Source organism: Salvelinus namaycush, chromosome 2 (genome assembly GCF_016432855.1).
Source record: "Salvelinus namaycush isolate Seneca chromosome 2, SaNama_1.0, whole genome shotgun sequence".
Taxonomy (NCBI): Eukaryota; Metazoa; Chordata; class Actinopteri; order Salmoniformes; family Salmonidae; genus Salvelinus; species Salvelinus namaycush.
Genome location: NC_052308.1, coordinates 80,190,332 through 80,209,570, shown reverse-complemented (window position 1 = coordinate 80,209,570; position 19,239 = coordinate 80,190,332). Strand labels below are relative to the sequence as shown.

The window sequence follows — 19,239 nt, the reverse complement described above, 5'->3', positions numbered from 1 at the left end:
TATAATAGCAATAAGGCTCCGCTGGGGTTTGTGATATATTGCCAATATACCACGCACTCCGCGTTCCTAAATACAACCCTTAGTCGTGGTATATTGGCCATACACCACACCTCTTATTGCTTAAATAAAGCACGCTCTACAATGCCCTTCAAGCCAATCAGAAAGTAGTATTCAACAATGTCATCGTATAAACTAAACTTAATGCTAAGCAAGGGCGAATATATGTGCGAGTTGAGATAAATACAAGAGATGATTCGGACAACAACTTGAACATGATGACATTCTTATGATGGCACGGCGATAATTCATATGAAACTGTGAGCAGGCATAGGCGCTAAAACACTGCTAGTCCAATTAGGATCCAGGATCCAAACAACCAGTTCATAATAAAAAAATGAAAATGTCATATAGACTATGGTTGTTAAAATAATGAAGGATAGTTACCTGTAGCCAGTTCTATTTTATATGTATATTGTGCCTTGGATGCAAGTAAAAAACTAAAAAACACGTATTTATTTTTATGTACATGTTGTGAGCTCTCTGACTGTTTCATTCACTGCTGTCCAGGCTTGTAGCATACTACTGATTTCTAATATTTTCTCAAAGGGAAAATCTATAAAATATGTTAAAGAAAAATTATGATTATTCACAGTAACTGATTAGAAAAATTGTTTGACCGTCACTCGCTTTTTTTAACTGACAGACTGGATAACCAATTACAGTGTAGAGTTTTCTGATCAGCCAATAGTAGTATGGGGAGTGGCATCCTGCTTTCGGATGACCCAATGGGAGAAACGAGGAGGTGTCGTTTTGTGACCCTAGCTAAACGTATTCACCCACTGGTGTGTCCGTTGTTCTTGGTTTGCTAACGGCTACAGTAGCTAGCTGTATATATTTTTTTAAATCCGTAAACAACAATAACATATCTTCAAATTATGGAAGGCCGTGGCTACAGTTCAGGTATGTATCAAAATATGTCAATGGGTTTACATTTTCACTAGGTTATTCATGTTCAAGATGTTATATTACTAACGTCAGCTAGCTAGCCAATTACTTAGAAGCTAACGTTAGCTAGCCATCTTGAATGGCTTCTAAGCAAGCTAAAATAGTAACGTTATTTTGTACGTTATACATGGTCATTTTACAGAACCGGTAATGCATGTAATACGTAGCTAGCTGTGGTTATATAGAAAGAGAACGTCACAGTCTTAGTGTGTAATCTCATTAAAATGGAGTCCGTCTGCCACGACTTGAACCCACAATAGCGTTAAGGAAATGGCCGCCATATGCCGTTTTTCTACATTTTTTTCACCCTCCAGAGAATACGTTCCCCACAGCCCTTCAAGTTTATGTAACGAACGTTAACGTAATAACTAGTTATGACTGCCACCGTTAACGGTATAGCTAATGTTTTTTTTTAACCAAAGGTGCAAGGTAAAGGTGCAAGGTTGCCGACTAGTTAACTAACGTTAGCTAGCGAAGTTAGTTGGTTAGCTAGCTACATGTTAGCTAGATGTTAGCTTACAGCTAAGTAAGCGGGCTAACTCGTTTCTTTGTTGTCAAACGTTCACCCCTGTGAATGCATTAGCTAGCTATACTACCCTTGTGTACGTTATGCGACATTGCGTTATACAACCCGTTTTGGGAGTGCTTGTAGATAACCTTTTAATTTGAAACCTCTCTTTAATCTGTTAGGAGGATACTCGAGTTGGGGAGGCGGTGGAGGGTCGGGGAGCCGAGGTAAGAGAGAGAGAACGTACTGTATCTGTTCACACCAGTCTAAAACGTTACATATCTGAATTGCCCAGGAATATGTGCCAGCGATTTTGGTTGAATGAACAGTAACACTTTACATCACAGTGTTAGCTGGCACCTTACTTGGGGAGGACAGGCTCGTGGTAATGGCTGGAGTGGAATTAGTGGAACGTATCAAACACATCGTTTCCAGGTGTGATGCCATTCCGTTCGCTCTGTTCCTGGACATTAGGTGCCGTCCTCCCCTCAGCAGCCTCCTGTGCTTTAAACATAATTGATTGTGTAGACTTAATCATATTTACAAAATGCACTTAGCCAAAGGCGCCCATATCAAATGTATTGGAATTTAAACGAGGTAGCCTATGATTTGGCTCATTTTGAGTTAGCTAGCTACACCTCTATACCCCTGCCTGTAAACTGTGTGATCCTCACTTTAAAACCATCTCTGCTCTCCCCCCAGGCTCAGACAACTATGACTCGTATGGAGGGGGCTACAAGGACTCCATGTCAGGGATGGGGGGCTACGGAGGAGGGCACAAGAGGGGTCTCTCTGGGAGTTCTCTGTTGTCGACGGGGACCAGTGCAGACGCTGTCATCGCTAAGATCAACCAACGCCTTGACATGCTGACCCAGCTGGAGGGAGGCATGAAAGGCGGGGGGCGCAGCGACAGGTAACACACACAGAGCTCTAGCTGACCTGCACACACCTCTTTCTGGCTGGTAAAGGCGTCCACATGCTTCTCAGCCCAAAGTGTCTGGAACAGCTCGTGCATATATTATGACAACATTGTGACATTTTTGTGGTCTTCGGTACATTTCCCCCCGGGTTGTTCTGGCAAACAGTATTGATTCTTCAGGAAAGTCTTTGTCATTCAACGAGATGATTGGTTTTCAAGCAAATTTTTTAATTGAGCAGTAAGACATCTTAGTTACATGTAAAATTGACTATGATCTCGTCTGCAAAAAAACGTAAACATTTGATATTCCATGAGTTATTAGATTAACTCTTAACTATTTTGAGGGAGTGTATACTAGCTACAGTGCCTCAAAATGGACTAACTATTGCCGCGGTTTTCTCATTTTTCAAGTCTTTTAAGGGAGTATGTGACCACACTCGTTCAGTTCGCCTAGCCGAATATTATAGCTAGCACCAGCCGAACTGAAGCAAGCTAACACCTTAACACTCCCCTGGTTTCAACTCTCCACACACACGTCTTTGCACTCAAGATCAATCACGCACCTTCACACAGTTGTGTAGTCTGCCTTTCCAACACTATACACACACACACTCAATCATCTGACCTGCACCTCTCCTGTGTTTTCCACACATCTGCAGCTAGCTTTTCCCATATCAATCCCCCTTTCTCTTCACACCTCCATCACTCTCAATCCCCTCACAATGCTGCCACACCCTCGCTCTTCCTGCTTTAATCCCCTCACAATGCTGATGCCACAGCCTCTCTCTTCCTGCTTTAATCACCTCACAATGCTGCTGCCACAGCCTCTCTCTTCCTGCTTTAATCACCTCAGAATGCTGCTGCCACAGCCTCTCTCTTCCTGCTTTAATCACCTCACAATGCTGCTGCCACACCCTCGCTCTTCCTGCTTTAATCCCCTCACAATGCTGATGCCACAGCCTCTCTTCCTGCTTTAATCCCCTCACAATGCTGCTGCCACAGCCTCTCTCTTCCTGCTTTAATCACCTCACAATGCTGCTGCCACAGCCTCTCTTCCTGCTTTAATCCCCTCACAATGCTGCTGCCACAGCCTCTCTCTCCCTGCTTTAATCACCTCACAATGCTGCTGCCACAGCCTCTCTCTTCCTGCTTTAATCACCTCACAATGCTGCTGCCACAGCCTCTCTCTTCCTGCTTTAATCACCTCACAATGCTGCTGCCACAGCCTCTCTCTCCCTGCTTTAATCACCTCACAATCCTGCTGCCACAGCCTCTCTCCCTGCTTTATTCACCTCACAATGCTGATGCCACAGCCTCCCTCTCCCTGCTTTAATCAACTCACAACTGCCACAGCCTCTCCCTGTAATCACTACATACCATCCACATCTTTCCTGTCCCCGCCCTCCTTAGCTAGCCCCTCCCCCTGGTCACGACTAGGATGTAACGGTAAGGGTTACAGGGTAAATATCCAATGTATTTCGGTTGGGGAAACATTTTGATTTAAAGGCTAAACTCATATGGTTGATTTTTGTAGAATTGGGAACCATTTTCCCCCTATGGATTTTCAGCCCTCAAGGATACGAATTGCTTCAATTTGCTGAAACATAACATGTTAAGGATAAGTAGTCTATTTCTCCGATTCCAGTCCGTTAGTTTGGGTAACACAAGTAGGTTTAGTCTAAACCAGAAGGTAGCTAGCTGTAGTTAGGGGGTTTTAACTGTTGTTGAAGTAACGATAGTAACTATCCAGATGAGCCTCTACCTGGCTCCTTCCACCCAGCACAAGAGATATGAGCCTCTACCTGGCTCCTTCCACCCAGAACAAGAGATATGAGCCTCTACCTGGCTCCTTCCACCCAGAACTAGAGATATGAGCCTCTACCTGGCTCCTTCCACCCAGCACTAGATATTTGAGCCTCTACCTGGCTCCTTCCACCCAGCACTAGAGATATGAGCCTCTACCTGGCTCCTTCCACCCAGTATGTTGTTCTGGGTGTAGTTGGTTTGTCTTCATTATACTGTCATGCTTATGGATTCCCATTCATATACCCAGGTAGATCCCTCACCACCAGTCACAGTTCCCAGACACAGGGAAGTCAGCAGCAGGTCGTTATAGTATACTGCCCCCCCTGTGTCATGGAGGTAGACGTGCAGCACCCACAGATCCCCCAAATGCACTCCCCTCTCTGATCTATCTGACTCAGAACAGACAAATAAACCAACATGTCCACCTCATCCTGACTCTCTGTGTCTGAGTGGGAGGTTGCTCGAGGGGGGGGGGGGGAGAGAACGAATGACGGTGACAACAACCAAGTTCATATTTTGGCTGAGGCCCCACCCTGTAAATGCACAAGGAACACCAACTAAATGCGCGCCCCCCCCCCCCCCCCTCTGTATTGTGGTACAGTCTAATCACCCTCACATACAAATTGCCACATGGAACAGTACTGTTTCTATAAGGCTGCTCTTGTCTGTCTCTCTGTGACCCATGAACCAACCCTGATATTCTGTACAGCTCCAGCTCTGTCCCCACCTCCACCCCACACGGTGAGACACTCCACCTCATCTTGACTAGAAAGGGAGTAAACCCCCCTCCCCCACTACTGGGGTACCAACCAACCCCCCCTTTGACTCCAGAGAGAAGGGTGGGGTGGATGAGAAATGGGGAATGCTCAAATGTGTGTAAACCAAATGTTGACAGAGAAAAGCCTTCCTGCCATGAATGCCTACATCAAGACTCAGCAGCGTTGGGATTGGCAGAAACATTCTGCATCATTATGACATCACTAATGTGGCTCATCACCTTGGGGGGAAACATGTCAGAGAGAGGAGTAAAAGGAGGGGAAGAGAGATTCCCTCCCTCACTCTCTGCTCGTTCTACCACTCCCTCCCTCCCCCTTTTCGCAGGTTTGACCAATACGAGTCCTTCGACTCACGGGGCCCCTCCCTCCCCTCCCGGGATCTCTACAGATCCGGTAGCTATGGTTACGGCGATGGCCGAGGGGACATGACCCAAAGAGCTTCAGGCTTCGGAGGAGGTGGTGGTCTAAGCTCAGGCTTTGACAGCTCCTCCTCCTACGGAGCTGCTAAGATGCAGCGGCAGAACATGAGAGACTCCTTCTCCAGTGGCCAAGGAGGAGGAAGCTGGGCCGGAGCAGGCCAGCGTTCCCCGAGAAGGGGGGGAGGCCGCGGAGGGTTTGGAGGCCGCAGATCCGACCCCACTCCCATGGGTGGAGGTGGTGGTAGGATGGGTGGAAGAGGAGGAGGCCGGGGAGGTGGCGGTCACTCCCCTGGGGGTAGGGGCAAGCTCCCATCCCTCCTGGGCCACCGCATGCCCCCCCAGACCGGGGCCTTCCACCAGTCCGCTCAACAGGGCCGGGTCTCTGGGCACCAGGACTTCCCAGGGCGCCACTTTGGAGGGGGCCCCCAGGGAGGCCACCAGCGCGGGCGCAAGAGGCCCCTCAACCGAGTAAGTACCCTACTGTACTGCCCGCCAGTCTGCCAGCCCCACAGCAGGGCATGATGACTTACCTACCAAACCCCCCCCGCACCTGTTCATCAACCCCCGTACCCCCTAAACGCTCCCCTACCCTGCCTACAGCGCCAAGGGACTGGGGAGGCGTGGATATAATTGACATGACAACTACCAACACATTGACAGCAACGCTCGCCCCCCCCCAAACGTATAGTTTGGTCATCATACTATCGGCCCCCCAAACTTATAGTTGGGTCATCATACTATCGGCCCCAGTCCCTATTCAATATTGCCACAAATGCCTCTTTGATTGAACCGAACTGTCCCCCTCCCATTGAAAGGAAACTGCCCTGTTCCAATAAATAGTAGCCCCTACCAACACCACCCAGCAGAGATCTGGACCAAACTCCATTATAATGTCCTTTCTCTGGGTTTTAATCTTGTGGTTTTATTTTGCCTGGTTCTGCCCCTGATGGAGGCCTTATGGTAATAGTGGAGATATGCCGGGGAGTCCACTGAAAGTTCCTTTTGAGAATCTATTGAAAAGTTCCCTTTGAGAATCTATTGAAAAGTTCCTTTTGAGAATCTATTGAAAAGTCTATTATAGTAATGGTGAAGGGATCCAAGTTAAAGATGGGGAAAAGTTTTATTGGTCCACTGATAGTCCCAAAATGTTTTGCATGTCAGCAATCACGTTTTCAAGATATTTGACTTTGAAGAAGCAGAGTGTCACTGGCCACGTCACCAATGTGATGATGATGTCCCTCAGCAGCAGCAGCCTGGTGGTGGTCAGCGTGACGGTCAGAAGAAGAGGAAACAGACTCTGACCGCAGCAGATGAACCAGAGTCTAAGATGAACAAGACAGAGAGCGCAGGTGGAGAGACCGCTGAAGGTACCACACACACAGAACAGACGACAATGTCCACACTAGAGGTCGACCGATTAATCGGGGCCGGTATTTTTGGGCGCCGTTAAAAAAATATTTTTATTTTTTACACCTTTATTTAATCTTTATTTAACTAGGCAAGTCAGTTAAGAACACATTCTTATTTTCAATGGCGGCCTAGGAACGTTCTGCCTCAGATTTTTAACCTTGTCAGCTCGGGGGATCCAATCTTGCAACCTGACAGTTAACTAGTCCAATGCTCTAACACCTGATTACATTGCACTCCACGAGGAGCCTGCCTGTTAGCGAATGCAGTAAGCTAAGGTAAGTTGCTAGCTAGCATTAAACTTATCTTATAAAAAACAATCAATCAATGACTGTCATTGCTCCAATGTGTACTTAACCATAAACATCAATGCCTTTCTTAAAATCAATACACAAGTATATATTTTTAAACCTGCATATTTAGCTAAAAGAAATCCAGGTTAGCAGGCAATATTAACCAGGTGAAATTGTGTCATTTCTCTTGCGTTCATTGCACGCAGAGTCAGGGTATATGCAACAGTTTGGGCCGCCTGGCTCTTTGCGAACTAATTTGCCAGAATTTTACGTAATTATGACAACATTGAAGGTTGTGCAATGTAACAGGAATATTTAGACTCATGGAGTCTACCCGTTAGACCCGTTAGATAAAATACGGAACGGAATAAACGTTTTGTTTTCGAGGTGATAGTTTCCGGATTAGTCAAAGGTATATGGTTTAGAGAGAAATAGTCGACGCGTTATAATTCCTGTAATAATTTGCGGCTGAATTTGAAAGGGGTTCCTTCGTTATTTTACCGTTCATGTCTTCCATAGAGAATGTCTTGATCTACTTCAAACACAGACCTTATTTTAAGTGAATCTAAAAAATATCCTATGGAATAAATGAAGGAACCGCTTTTCAGATTTTGCTAAAAGGTGTCATGGGAATTATGACTCGCACTTTGGTTGTCAATTCTTACCATGCCCATTATTAAAATAGGATTTCCTGCATATAGAAATTAAAGTTTTTGTTTTCAACATTCATCACAGGTAACTTAAACACTATTTTTATTCAAACAGTTGAGAGTATTTGTCTCCTAAGCAGACTCTTCAGTATCATTGTCACTTCAGAGCTGTGTGCGTGTGTGTATTTATGTATTATATTAAGTTAAAATAAAAGTGTTCATTGTTCATTCAGTATTGTTGCAATTGTCATTATTACAAAACTGTGTGTGTGTATGATGTGTGTGTGTATATATATATATATATTTTATAAAATAAATCGGCCGATTAATCGGTATCGGCTTTTTTTTGTCCTCCAATAATCGGTATCGGCATTGAAAAATCATAATCGGTCGACCTCTAGTCCACACATACAAACTATCCCTATGCACTGTCTGACTTGACTGTCTTTCTGTCTCTCTCTTTCTCTGACAGAACCAGCAGAGAACAACGGTGAAGAAAATGAGGTGAGGACCCCAGCTGCTGTGACTTAACTAACACATCTGTGTAACCGTGTGTGTGTGTCAGTACTCATTTTGTTTCTCTCCTCTCCAGGCAACCAAAGCCCCGGCTGATGGAGAGAAAGGTAAGATGGATTCATCTCCTCCTCTGTTATTAGACCTACTATCCTCTCTTCATCAAAGTGTTTCCATGATCTATTTAGTCTGCCCTCCCACCTATCTGTTTCATGTCTCAGGTGGGAGGGCAGACAGGCTACCTGAGACATGAAACAGATAGGTGGGAGGGCAGACAGGCTACCTGAGACATGAAACAGATAGGTGGGAGGGCAGACAGGCTACCTGAGACATGAAACAGATAGGTGGGAGGGCAGACAGGCTACCTGAGACATGAAACAGATAGGTGGGAGGGCAGACAGGCTACCTGAGACATGAAACAGATAGGTGGGAGGGCAGACAGGCTACCTGAGACATGAAACAGATAGGTGGGAGGGCAGACAGGCTACCTGAGACATGAAACAGATAGGTGGGAGGGCAGACAGGCCCTCCCACCTTACCTTTACCTACACTGAAGAAGGCTGCAAAAGCGGAAACGTCTGTGTACGCTATCCTTGATGCAGTGAAAATAATATAAATTGAGAGATGAAGTAAGCTTGATTTAACAAGTGTTTAGAATTAAATGTGGAGTTGAGCTTATAGTTACGCGATGACATCACATGCCCCGCATACCTTAAAAATTATACTTTGGTAAAGTTTCATTTTCCGCTATAAAGAAAGTTGGACTAAAGAGAGATTGTTGAGCAGAGAACATTTCTCCTATAGCTGCCGTTTCCGTATTTTTTAATATATTTTTTGCCGTATTACTTTTGTCAAATGAACCTGGGTCAATGCTAACCTACCTACAGTCTCTTTCCTGCTCCACCCATCTTTTATTCAAGCTGGGTGACGTTTCACAACTCTAGATGTAATTTTCAATAGACTGCCCCTCTCCTTGCTTCCCTCCCTTGCCCGCTTCCCTGTCACCTCCTCCCTATTTCCCTTCCCCTCAACACGAAAACCTCCTCTCCTTTTCCCTCGCTCTTTCCCCGTCTCCCCTCCTATCTTCACCTCATCTCTCCATCCGTCTTCCTCTCCAACTGTAACCTCTCCTCTCTCCCCAGTGGTGTCGATGCAGGAGGAGATCTCTCAGATGAAGAAGAAGCTCCAGACAGGGAAACAGACTCCTCCCCAGGACAAGGTCCCCAAAAACAGGAGGAAGAGGGGCGGCTTCCTGGAAAGGTCAGGGGTCACACTAACACCCAAAAGTCAAACCCAGAGGTCAGTTATTACAAAATACATCTCTTAATTTCTCTGTAATTTTCTTCCTTTTCTGTCTCTCCTTTACATATCTTCTTCTCTTTCTCAGAGGTCAGAGTTATTATACGGAATCTTCTTTTCCTAAATACAGTGCCTTCGGAAAGGATTCATACCCCTTGACTTCTTCCACATTTTGTTACAAAGTGGGATTAAAATGGATTTAATTCTCTTTTTTTGTCCATTCAATACATGTTAGAATAACCTTTGTCAACTTGCTTGTTGATCATTGCTAGACAACCATTTTCAGGTCTCGCCATAGATTTGAAAGCAGATTTATGTCAAAACTGTGACTCAGGAACATTCAGTCTTCTTGGTAAGCAACTCCAGTGTATATATGGCCTTGTGTTTTAGGTTATTGTCCTGCTGAAAGGCGATTTCCTCTCCCAGTGTCTGTTGGAAGCAGACTGAACCAGGTTTCCCTCTAGGATTTTGCCTGTGCTTAGCTCCATTCTGTTTCTTTTTATCCAGAAAAATTCCCCAGTCCTTAATACAAGCATACCCATAACATGATGCAGCCACCACTGTGCTTGAAAATATGGAGGGTGGTACTCCGTAATGTGTTGAATATGTCCCAAACAACATTGTATTCAGGACAAAAAGTTAAATGCTTTGCCACAATTTTTGCAGTATTACTTTAGTGCCTTGTTGTAAACAGGATGCATGTTTTTGGAATATTTTAATTCTGTACAGGCTTCCTTTTCACTTTTTCAGTTAGGTTAATATTATGAAGTAACGTTTGTTGATCCATACTCAGTTTTCTCTTATTAAGCTCTGTGACTGTAAAAGTCAAATCCCTGAGCGGTTTCCTTCCTCTCCAGAAACTGAGTTAGGAAGGACGCCTGTATCTTAGTAGTGACTGGATGTATCGATACACCATCCAAAGTGTAATTAATAACTTCACCCTGTTCAAAGGGATATTCAGCGTATGCTTTTTTTAATCTACCAATCGGTGCCCTTTGAGTCATTAAAAAACCTTTATGGTTTAAATTCACTGCGCGATTGAGTGACCTTACAGATAATTGTAGGTGTGGGGTACAGAGATGAGGTATTCATTCAAAAATCATGTTAAACACTATTGTTGCACACTGAGTCCATACAAATTATTACATGACTTGTTAAGCACAAGTTTACTCCTGAACTTATTTAGGCTCCTTGCCATAACAAAGGGGTTGAATACTTATTGACCCAAGATATTTCAGCGTTAATTTTAAATACATTTGTAAAAAAAAAAAATCACGAAACATCATTCCACTATGACATTATGGGGCATTGTGTGCAGGCCAGTGACAATTTTTTATATTTTTTATCTGTTTTAAATTCAGGCTGAAACACAACAAAATGTGGAACAAGTCAAGTGGTGAATACTTTCTGAAGGCTCTGTATGTACTCAGTGAGGGCAGAATGACCTGTCTTCTTTCCTCTCTCTCCCTCCCCCCTCCCTCCCCGCTCTCTCCCCTCCCTCTCCTCTCATTCCTTCTTTTCCTAAATATACTCGGTGAGGGCAGAATGACCTCCTGTAGTCTTTTCTCGGTCTCTGTGAATGGATGGATGGGGGGGGATAATGCATTACTCAACACTAACCACTTAGCTGTAGTTTCACTCACCACACCTTCCAACATATCTGCCTCTGATTGGGCCGGCAGGCTTGTGGTCTGACTGTTGTTCTGTGTGGTCGACAGGGTGACGTTTGCGTGCTCGGTGTGTAAGTTCCGTTCATTCTACCACGAGGACATGGCAGCCCACCTGGAGAGCAAGTTCCACAAAGATCACTTCAAGTTCCTGTCCAGTCAGCTGTCCAAACCCACCACAGACTTCTTACAGGTAGAAACACACACACACAATCAAAGGTGGACACACACAGGCGGACACACACACACTCAAAGGCGCAGACGCATGCAGATGGGGACATTAACACGCACTCAATCTTCTGTAAGATTCCCATGTGTTTTGAGCGGAACCCCCCTCTTACTGTGTGTGTGTGTGTGTGTGTGTACATACCAGGAGTACCTGAATAACAAGTATAAGAAGACAGAGCAGAGGACCAGTCAGATGGAGAACCACTGTGCTGCTATCTGTCAAGTCTACAAGGAACAGGACCTCACCAGGCGTAAGGACAGCAGTGTGTTTATGTGCTGTCTACCAGGGTTTCCGTTAGTCGCTAATAGCAGGCTATTGTCCCCCCCCCCCCCCCCCCCCCCCCCCCCCAGGAGAAAACAAAGAATCCCATTGTGACATAATGCATTTGAACTTTTTCATTGATGGGAATACCAGTGAATAAACTGCTGGTCGAGCTCAGGCAGCTGTTTGTTGCTGCTGGAGTAAAACATGTCCGTTTAATAAGACCAGTTATTGCGTCACAATCGCAACAACAAACTACTTTGTAATGAGCTGGAGGCCATATGAATCTTAAACATATTTAATTAAAAAATATATGTTTTACTACATATTGAGGCATGTCTTACCTTGCTTCAAAGTAGCCAAAATCCAACCAAACGTGCAGGCAGTTATTTGATAGACTTCCTATTGCCATTGAAACCAGTAGCCCTTTTCCTCTCCTGTTCTATTGGTTTTCAAATCAACTTTCAGGTTTCAAGTTTGAAAAAGCACATTTTCACCTTTTAAAAAGTCACATTTATAATAAAACATTCCATGCATTCTCGCATTTGCAGACTAGTGTTTATCGAGCTTACTATTCCTAATGTGATGATTGGATAGACATCATTTAGCCTTGTGATGATTGGATAGACATCATTTAGCCTTGTGATGATTGGATAGACATCATTTAGCCTTGTGATGATTGGATAGACATCATTTAGCCTTGTGATGATTGGATAGACATCATTTAGCCTTGTGATGATTGGATAGACATCATTTAGCCTTGTGATGGTTGGATAGACATCATTTAGGCTTGTGATGGTTGGATAGACATCATTTAGGCTTGTGATGGTTGGATAGACATCATTTAGGCTTGTGATGGTTGGATAGACATCATTTAGCCTTGTGATGGTTGGATAGACATCATTTAGCCTTGTGATGGTTGGATAGACATCATTTAGCCTTGTGATGGTTGGATAGACATCATTTAGCCTTGTGATGGTTGGATAGACATCATTTAGCCTTGTGATGGTTGGATAGACATCATTTAGCCTTGTGATGGTTGGATAGACATCATTTAGCCTTGTGATGGTTGGATAGACATCATTTAGCCTTGTGATGGTTGGATAGACATCATTTAGCCTTGTGATGGTTGGATAGACATCATTTAGCCTTGTGATGGTTGGATAGACATCATTTAGCCTTGTGATGGTTGGATAGACATCATTTAGCCTTGTGATGGTTGGATAGACATCATTTAGCCTTGTGATGGTTGGATAGACATCATTTAGCCTTGTGATGGTTGGATAGACATCATTTAGCCTTGTGATGGTTGGATAGACATCATTTAGCCTTGTGATGGTTGGATAGACATCATTTAGCCTTGTGATGGTTGGATAGACATCATTTAGCCTTGTGATGGTTGGATAGACATCATTTAGCCTTGTGATGGTTGGATAGACATCATTTAGCCTTGTGATGGTTGGATAGACATCATTTAGCCTTGTGATGGTTGGATAGACATCATTTAGCCTTGTGATGGTTGGATAGACATCATTTAGCCTTGTGATGGTTGGATAGACATCATTTAGCCTTGTGATGGTTGGATAGACATCATTTAGCCTTGTGATGGTTGGATAGACATCATTTAGCCTTGTGATGGTTGGATAGACATCATTTAGCCTTGTGATGGTTGGATAGACATCATTTAGCCTTGTGATGGTTGGATAGACATCATTTAGCCTTGTGATGGTTGGATAGACATCATTTAGCCTTGTGATGGTTGGATAGACATCATTTAGCCTTGTGATGGTTGGATAGACATCATTTAGCCTTGTGATGGTTGGATAGACATCATTTAGCCTTGTGATGGTTGGATAGACATCATTTAGCCTTGTGATGGTTGGATAGACATCATTTAGCCTTGTGATGGTTGGATAGACATCATTTAGCCTTGTGATGGTTGGATAGACATCATTTAGCCTTGTGATGGTTGGATAGACATCATTTAGCCTTGTGATGGTTGGATAGACATCATTTAGCCTTGTGATGGTTGGATAGACATCATTTAGCCTTGTGATGGTTGGATAGACATCATTTAGCCTTGTGATGGTTGGATAGACATCATTTAGCCTTGTGATGGTTGGATAGACATCATTTAGCCTTGTGATGGTTGGATAGACATCATTTAGCCTTGTGATGATTGGATAGACATCATTTAGCCTTGTGATGATTGGATAGACATCATTTAGCCTTGTGATGATTGGATAGACATCATTTAGCCTTGTGATGATTGGATAGACATCGTTTAGCCTAATAGTAGGCTATGTATCATACATTTGTTTTCTCCTTTCTTTGCACAGGAAAATGTTGGCCTTTTTAGAAACACATTTCATGCAATTCTACCAGACTTTAGATGACTGGAGACATTAGCAGAACCTCTTTTAATAGGACAACATTTACACGGTAGCCTACTCTGCTGACAAACAGATCAATAAAAAGCTCATTTGTAAGTTAATTAGGAAATATCATTTTGGCAATTAAAATGTATTTCAGGGGAAAGCTTCCCCCTAGCCTTATGGACACCCCGCCTATGTATTGTATCATCTTCAAATTGCATCTGAGTTACATGTTCAGTTAAGAGATAATTACCATCATCTAAATGTAATTATTATTATTATTTATTTCTGAAAACCGTGGGCGGACGACCTAATCAGGTAATGCAACCAATGCATATGGGTCTGGTACATTTATCTTTAAATGTCCGGTAGATGAAAATGCTGCCGGTCAAATGTCCGGCGCTGCGTTTTCCTAATGGAAACCCTGTTGTGTACGTACTGTGTGTGTGTGTACCTGCTGTATGTCTGTGTGCTACCCTTCTGTGGAACAGGAAACCCTGTTGTGTACGTACTGTGTGTGTGTGTACCTGCTGTATGTCTGTGTGCTACCCTTCTGTGGAACAGGAAACCCTGTTGTGTACGTACTGTGTGTGTGTGTACCTGCTGTATGTCTGTGTGCTACCCTTCTGTGGAACAGGAAACCCTGTTGTGTACGTACTGTGTGTGTGTGTACCTGCTGTATGTCTGTGCTACCCTTCTGTGGAACAGGGTGGATTTGTAAAGGCTTTTTCTGTGTTTTCTTTTATGCTGGTCAAACTATTTCCCCGTGTCTCCCTCCTCCTCTGTAACAGAGTTGGGTATGGAACACTTCATGAAGAAGGTGGAGGCAGCCCACTGTGCAGCCTGTGACCTTTTCATCCCCATGCAGTTCTACGTCATACAGAAACACCTCAAGTCCCCCGACCACAACTTCAACCGCAAGGTCAGTACACTACACAGCTCCGTTTATATTGACTGTAGGGGCTGGATGATACCAGGTCAGTACACAGCTCAGTTTATATTGTCTGTAGGGGCTGGATGATACCAGGTCACTACACAGCTCCGTTTATATTGACTGTAAGGGCTGGATGATACCAGGTCAGTACACAGCTCAGTTTATATTGTCTGTAGGGGCTGGATGATACCAGGTCACTACACAGCTCAGTTTATATTGACTGTAGGGGCTGGATGATACCAGCTCAGTTTATATTGACTGTAGGAGCTGGATGATACCAGGTCAGTACACAGCTCAGTTTATATTGACTGTAGGGGCTGGATGATACCAGGTCACTACACAGCTCAGTTTATATTGACTGTAGGGGCTGGATGATACCAGGTCACTACACAGCTCAGTTTATATTGACTGTAGGGGCTGGATGATACCAGTATTGCGATACTCGTTACTATCGTGGCAAAGAATGGAAAAAACAAGATTTAACGTCTTTAGGAACACAGCCCTACTGACGGTAAGAAACATCATTATGTTGTCATCCAGAGTCCCATTTATCCACATCTTCTAAGCTACAGCACACTACTTTACATACAGCAGGTTTATCAAGGACCAGTGATTGGTTAATCACCTAGTTGATCGGTTAACTGATTGGTTGATCATTAAAAGTAGATCGCTGCTCCAGCAGGTCATTGTCGAGGATAAACACCATTGTGGTCCTTTTTGGCAACTAGATGACAGGTGTTAACTCCAGCTAACTAGACACCTCGGCTCACGTCTCAAAACGCATACGTCCATCCTCTCAGCAGTAGCATGCTCACAGTGGGTAATCAGGCCTACATAAACCCTGCTTGGTTGAGATTGGCAGGGAGCATGGATAGTTGGATACAGAAGCACTTTTTATTTTATATTTTGCTATGCTCTCCCTGACTTTTTTCCCCACTGACCCCTGTGTGACCTTTGCCTCCTGCGTGACCCCAGGGTATGATGGAGCAGTCTAAGAGGGCCAGTCTGTCAGTGGCTCGCAGCATCCTCAACCACAAAATCATCGGAAAGAAGCTGGAGAGTTACCTCAAGGTACACACACACACAAGCACACACGCCTATCTCTCACAGAATCCCCCCCCCCCCCCTTTAGAAACACTGACTCTCTGTGCCTCGCGCACTCACTCACTCTCTGACCCTGCCCCTCTCTCCTCTCTGCAGGGTGAGAACCCCTTCCTCGGTAACCAGGACGACCAGGACCCAGAGGACTCAATGATTATGGAGGTGTCAGAGGCTGAGCTGACCAATGAGAGCCTGGCGGAGACCACCAAGGAAGAGGCGGGGCCAGAGACATCGCAGGCGGCCACCGGGGCTGATGGGGTAGAGGAGGAGAAGATGGAGGAGGGAGGAGTGGCGGTAGCAGACGGAGGGGAGGAGGAGGCGCAAGTAGAGAACCTAGCGGGAGGAGAGGGGGAGACGCAGGGTGAGGAGGAAACGCAGGGTGAGGCTGAGGGAGAGCTGGAGCAGGGAGAAGAGGAGGACGGGTTTGAAGTTGGAGATGAGTTTGGAGAGGAGGATGAGGGAGTGGAAGGAGAGCTGGGAGAGGAAGAGGAGGATGAAGGAGTGGGAGGAGAGGATGAGGGTGTGGCGGTAGAGAAGAAAGACGAGGATGCTGACGTGGTCGTCATAGAGTGACCTTTACCCTCAATGACCCTTTGACCTCCCTCTGGACCAATTAATACAGCCCTCTCTCCCCTGTCCAGCCAATCCCACTCTACCCCTCCCACAAACAGCCAATCAGATTCATTTATACTTACTGTACATCCCGCCCTCCTCCATTCAGAACCGAGACTCACTAATATGCTTCTGATACGTCTGTTTTCATATATACTTTCTCTTCTGTGTAAGTAGACTTTTTTTGTTGTGCCTTTGAATCTGTCGGGCTACGTTGGGATATTTTGACCATGTTTCAGTGGGTAGAGGACCGTGAACTTAGTGTTATTGATATGACACACCCCCTACCTGGTATTACTCCTGGACCCACTCCCTGTCCGTCATAGCTAGATTCCTAGGAAGTGCGAGCGGATTGGTTCGTCTCTTATCGACTCCTCCCAAACGTGCAAAACTTATTTGAAATGTATTTGTTGGTGTGTTTAGATTGAAAGACGGGGCAGGATTTAGTTTTACAGATGGTTGCTGTTGTCATCATGTTCTTTTTTGGACAGATGAGAATAAATGTTTAAACTGTTTATCTGTTGGTTTGGTTTCTTTGTTGAGCTGATTTCTGCTAGCTTGGTCTCAGATCTCTTTGTGCTCTTGACAATTCCATTGCTGTTGTCAAGACACATGACAATGAATTAGTTAGCATGATCGCAGAAACAGACTGGCTGATGATCTGGGTTTAGATTAGAATAAGGTCAAGGGTCAAATTCTTCATTTACACACATGGTTAAAAGGCTCAGGACAACTTTAACACTACAATGTAAATCCAATCATTCACATAGGGTGCGGCAGGTTGGCTGCAGGCAGTGGTTAGAGCATTGGGCCAGTAACCCGGAAGGTTGCTGGATCGAATCCCCGAGCTGACAAGGTAAAAATCTGTCGTTCTGCCCCTGAGCAATGCAGTTAACCCACTGTTCCCCCGGGCGCTGAAGACGTCGATTTAAGGCAGCCCCCCACACCTCTCTGATTCAGATGGGTTGGGTTAAATGCGGAAGACATATTTCAGTTGAATACATTCAGTTGTATAACTGACTAGGTATCCCCCTTTCCCTGATTAAAGTAGTACGTTGTTTAAAAGGGTGTTCGGCAGTTACTACATACATTTTTGGACTTCTAAATGAACGTGTACCAATTAATTCATGAACATCACTTCTAAATGAACGTGTTCCAATTAATTCATGAACATCAACTTCTAAATGAACGTGTACCCATTAATTAATGAACATCGCTTCTAATTGAATGTGTACCCATTAATTAATGAACATCACTTCTAAATGAACGTGTACCAATTAATTCATGAACATCAACTTCTAAATGAACGTGTACCCATTAATTCATGAACATCACTTCTAATTGAACGTGTACCCATTAATTCATGAACATCACTTCTAATTGAACGTGTACCCATTAATTCATGAACATAACTTCTAAATGAACGTGTTCCCATTAACTCATGAACATAACTTCTAAATGAACGTGTTCCCATTAACTCATGATGAACAACTTCTAAATGAACGTGTTCCCATTAATTCATTAACATAACTTCTAAATGCCTCTATGAGCTTTTAGTTCAGTTGTCATACGTTATCAGAACCCAAAATATAAGCTTGTTTTACTCCAATGTTTAAAACTATAATTTTGATATCATGGATGGTCAGTCCTTGCATCCATAGCTCTATGAATTTGAGTGGTATTATTTCTGCAGTCCCATCCCTTGGCTTTTTACCGAAACAGGAGCAGGCTTTGTTATTTCTGCTACTTTAAGGTATTGTCTTAATGTAACACTGCATTCTGCATAATACAATCTTGTTGACTGTGACGACCATGAATCAACTAAAAGGAAGGAACAAGTTGGCTGTTATGTATCAAGTGTAATATACTGAACAAAAATATAAATGCAACGTGCAACAATTTCAAAGATTTTACTGAGGTACAGTTCATATAAGGAAATTAGTGAATTTAAATAAATCCATAGATTAGGGCCAAATGAATTTCACATGACTGGGAATACAGATATGCATCTGTTGGTCACAGATACCTTAAAAGAAAGGTAGGGGTGTAGATCAGAAAACCAGTCCGTATCTGGTGTGACCACCATTTGCCTCATGCAGCGCAACACATCTCCTTCACATAGAGTTGATCAGGCTGTTGATTGTGGCCTGAGGAGTGTTGTCCCACTCCTCTTCAATGGCTGCTGGATATTGGCGGGAACTGGAACACGCTGTTGCACACCTCTATCCAGAGCATCCCAAACATGCTCAATGGGTGACATGTCTGGTGAGTTTGCAGGCCATGGAAGAACTTGAACATTTTCAGCTTCTGGGAACTGTGAACAGATTCTTGCGACACGGGCCTTGCATGATGCTGAAACATGAGGTGATGGCAGAGGGTGAATGGCACGACAATGGACCACAGGATCTCGTCACGGTATCTCTGTGCATTCAAATTTCCATCGATAAAATTCAATTGTGTTCGTT

At 44.2% G+C, this 19,239-nt stretch overlaps 1 protein-coding gene across 3 annotated transcripts; it reads left to right on the top strand.

Moving 5' to 3' along the window:
* The first annotated feature begins 829 nt into the window (after positions 1 to 829).
* LOC120019715 (A-kinase anchor protein 8-like) lies at positions 830 to 17,289 on the top strand. Of its 3 annotated transcripts, none has more exons than XM_038963138.1 (13): positions 830 to 960; positions 1,696 to 1,740; positions 2,216 to 2,426; positions 5,340 to 5,901; positions 6,680 to 6,800; positions 8,256 to 8,287; positions 8,376 to 8,406; positions 9,439 to 9,595; positions 11,314 to 11,455; positions 11,636 to 11,741; positions 14,919 to 15,049; positions 16,037 to 16,132; positions 16,262 to 17,289. In XM_038963138.1, exons 1-13 carry the CDS (start codon positions 936 to 938, stop codon positions 16,733 to 16,735), a joined length of 2,133 nt encoding a protein of 710 aa, XP_038819066.1. In that variant the 5' UTR covers positions 830 to 935; the 3' UTR covers positions 16,736 to 17,289. The 3 variants fall into 3 exon arrangements, with proteins under 3 accessions (XP_038819066.1, XP_038819072.1, XP_038819058.1); XM_038963144.1 differs by having other exon boundaries at positions 6,677 to 6,800; positions 9,439 to 9,556; XM_038963130.1 differs by having other exon boundaries at positions 6,677 to 6,800.
* The last annotated feature ends 1,950 nt before the right edge of the window (positions 17,290 to 19,239 follow it).

Coding starts and splice junctions, on each gene's coding strand:
- LOC120019715 (XM_038963130.1), top strand. CDS start 936: ATGGAAGGCCGTGGCTACAGTTCAG. Junction 11,742..14,918: donor GGAACAGGACCTCACCAGGC/GTAAGGACAGCA, acceptor CCTCTGTAACAG/AGTTGGGTATGGAACACTTC. Junction 16,133..16,261: donor AGCTGGAGAGTTACCTCAAG/GTACACACACAC, acceptor TCCTCTCTGCAG/GGTGAGAACCCCTTCCTCGG.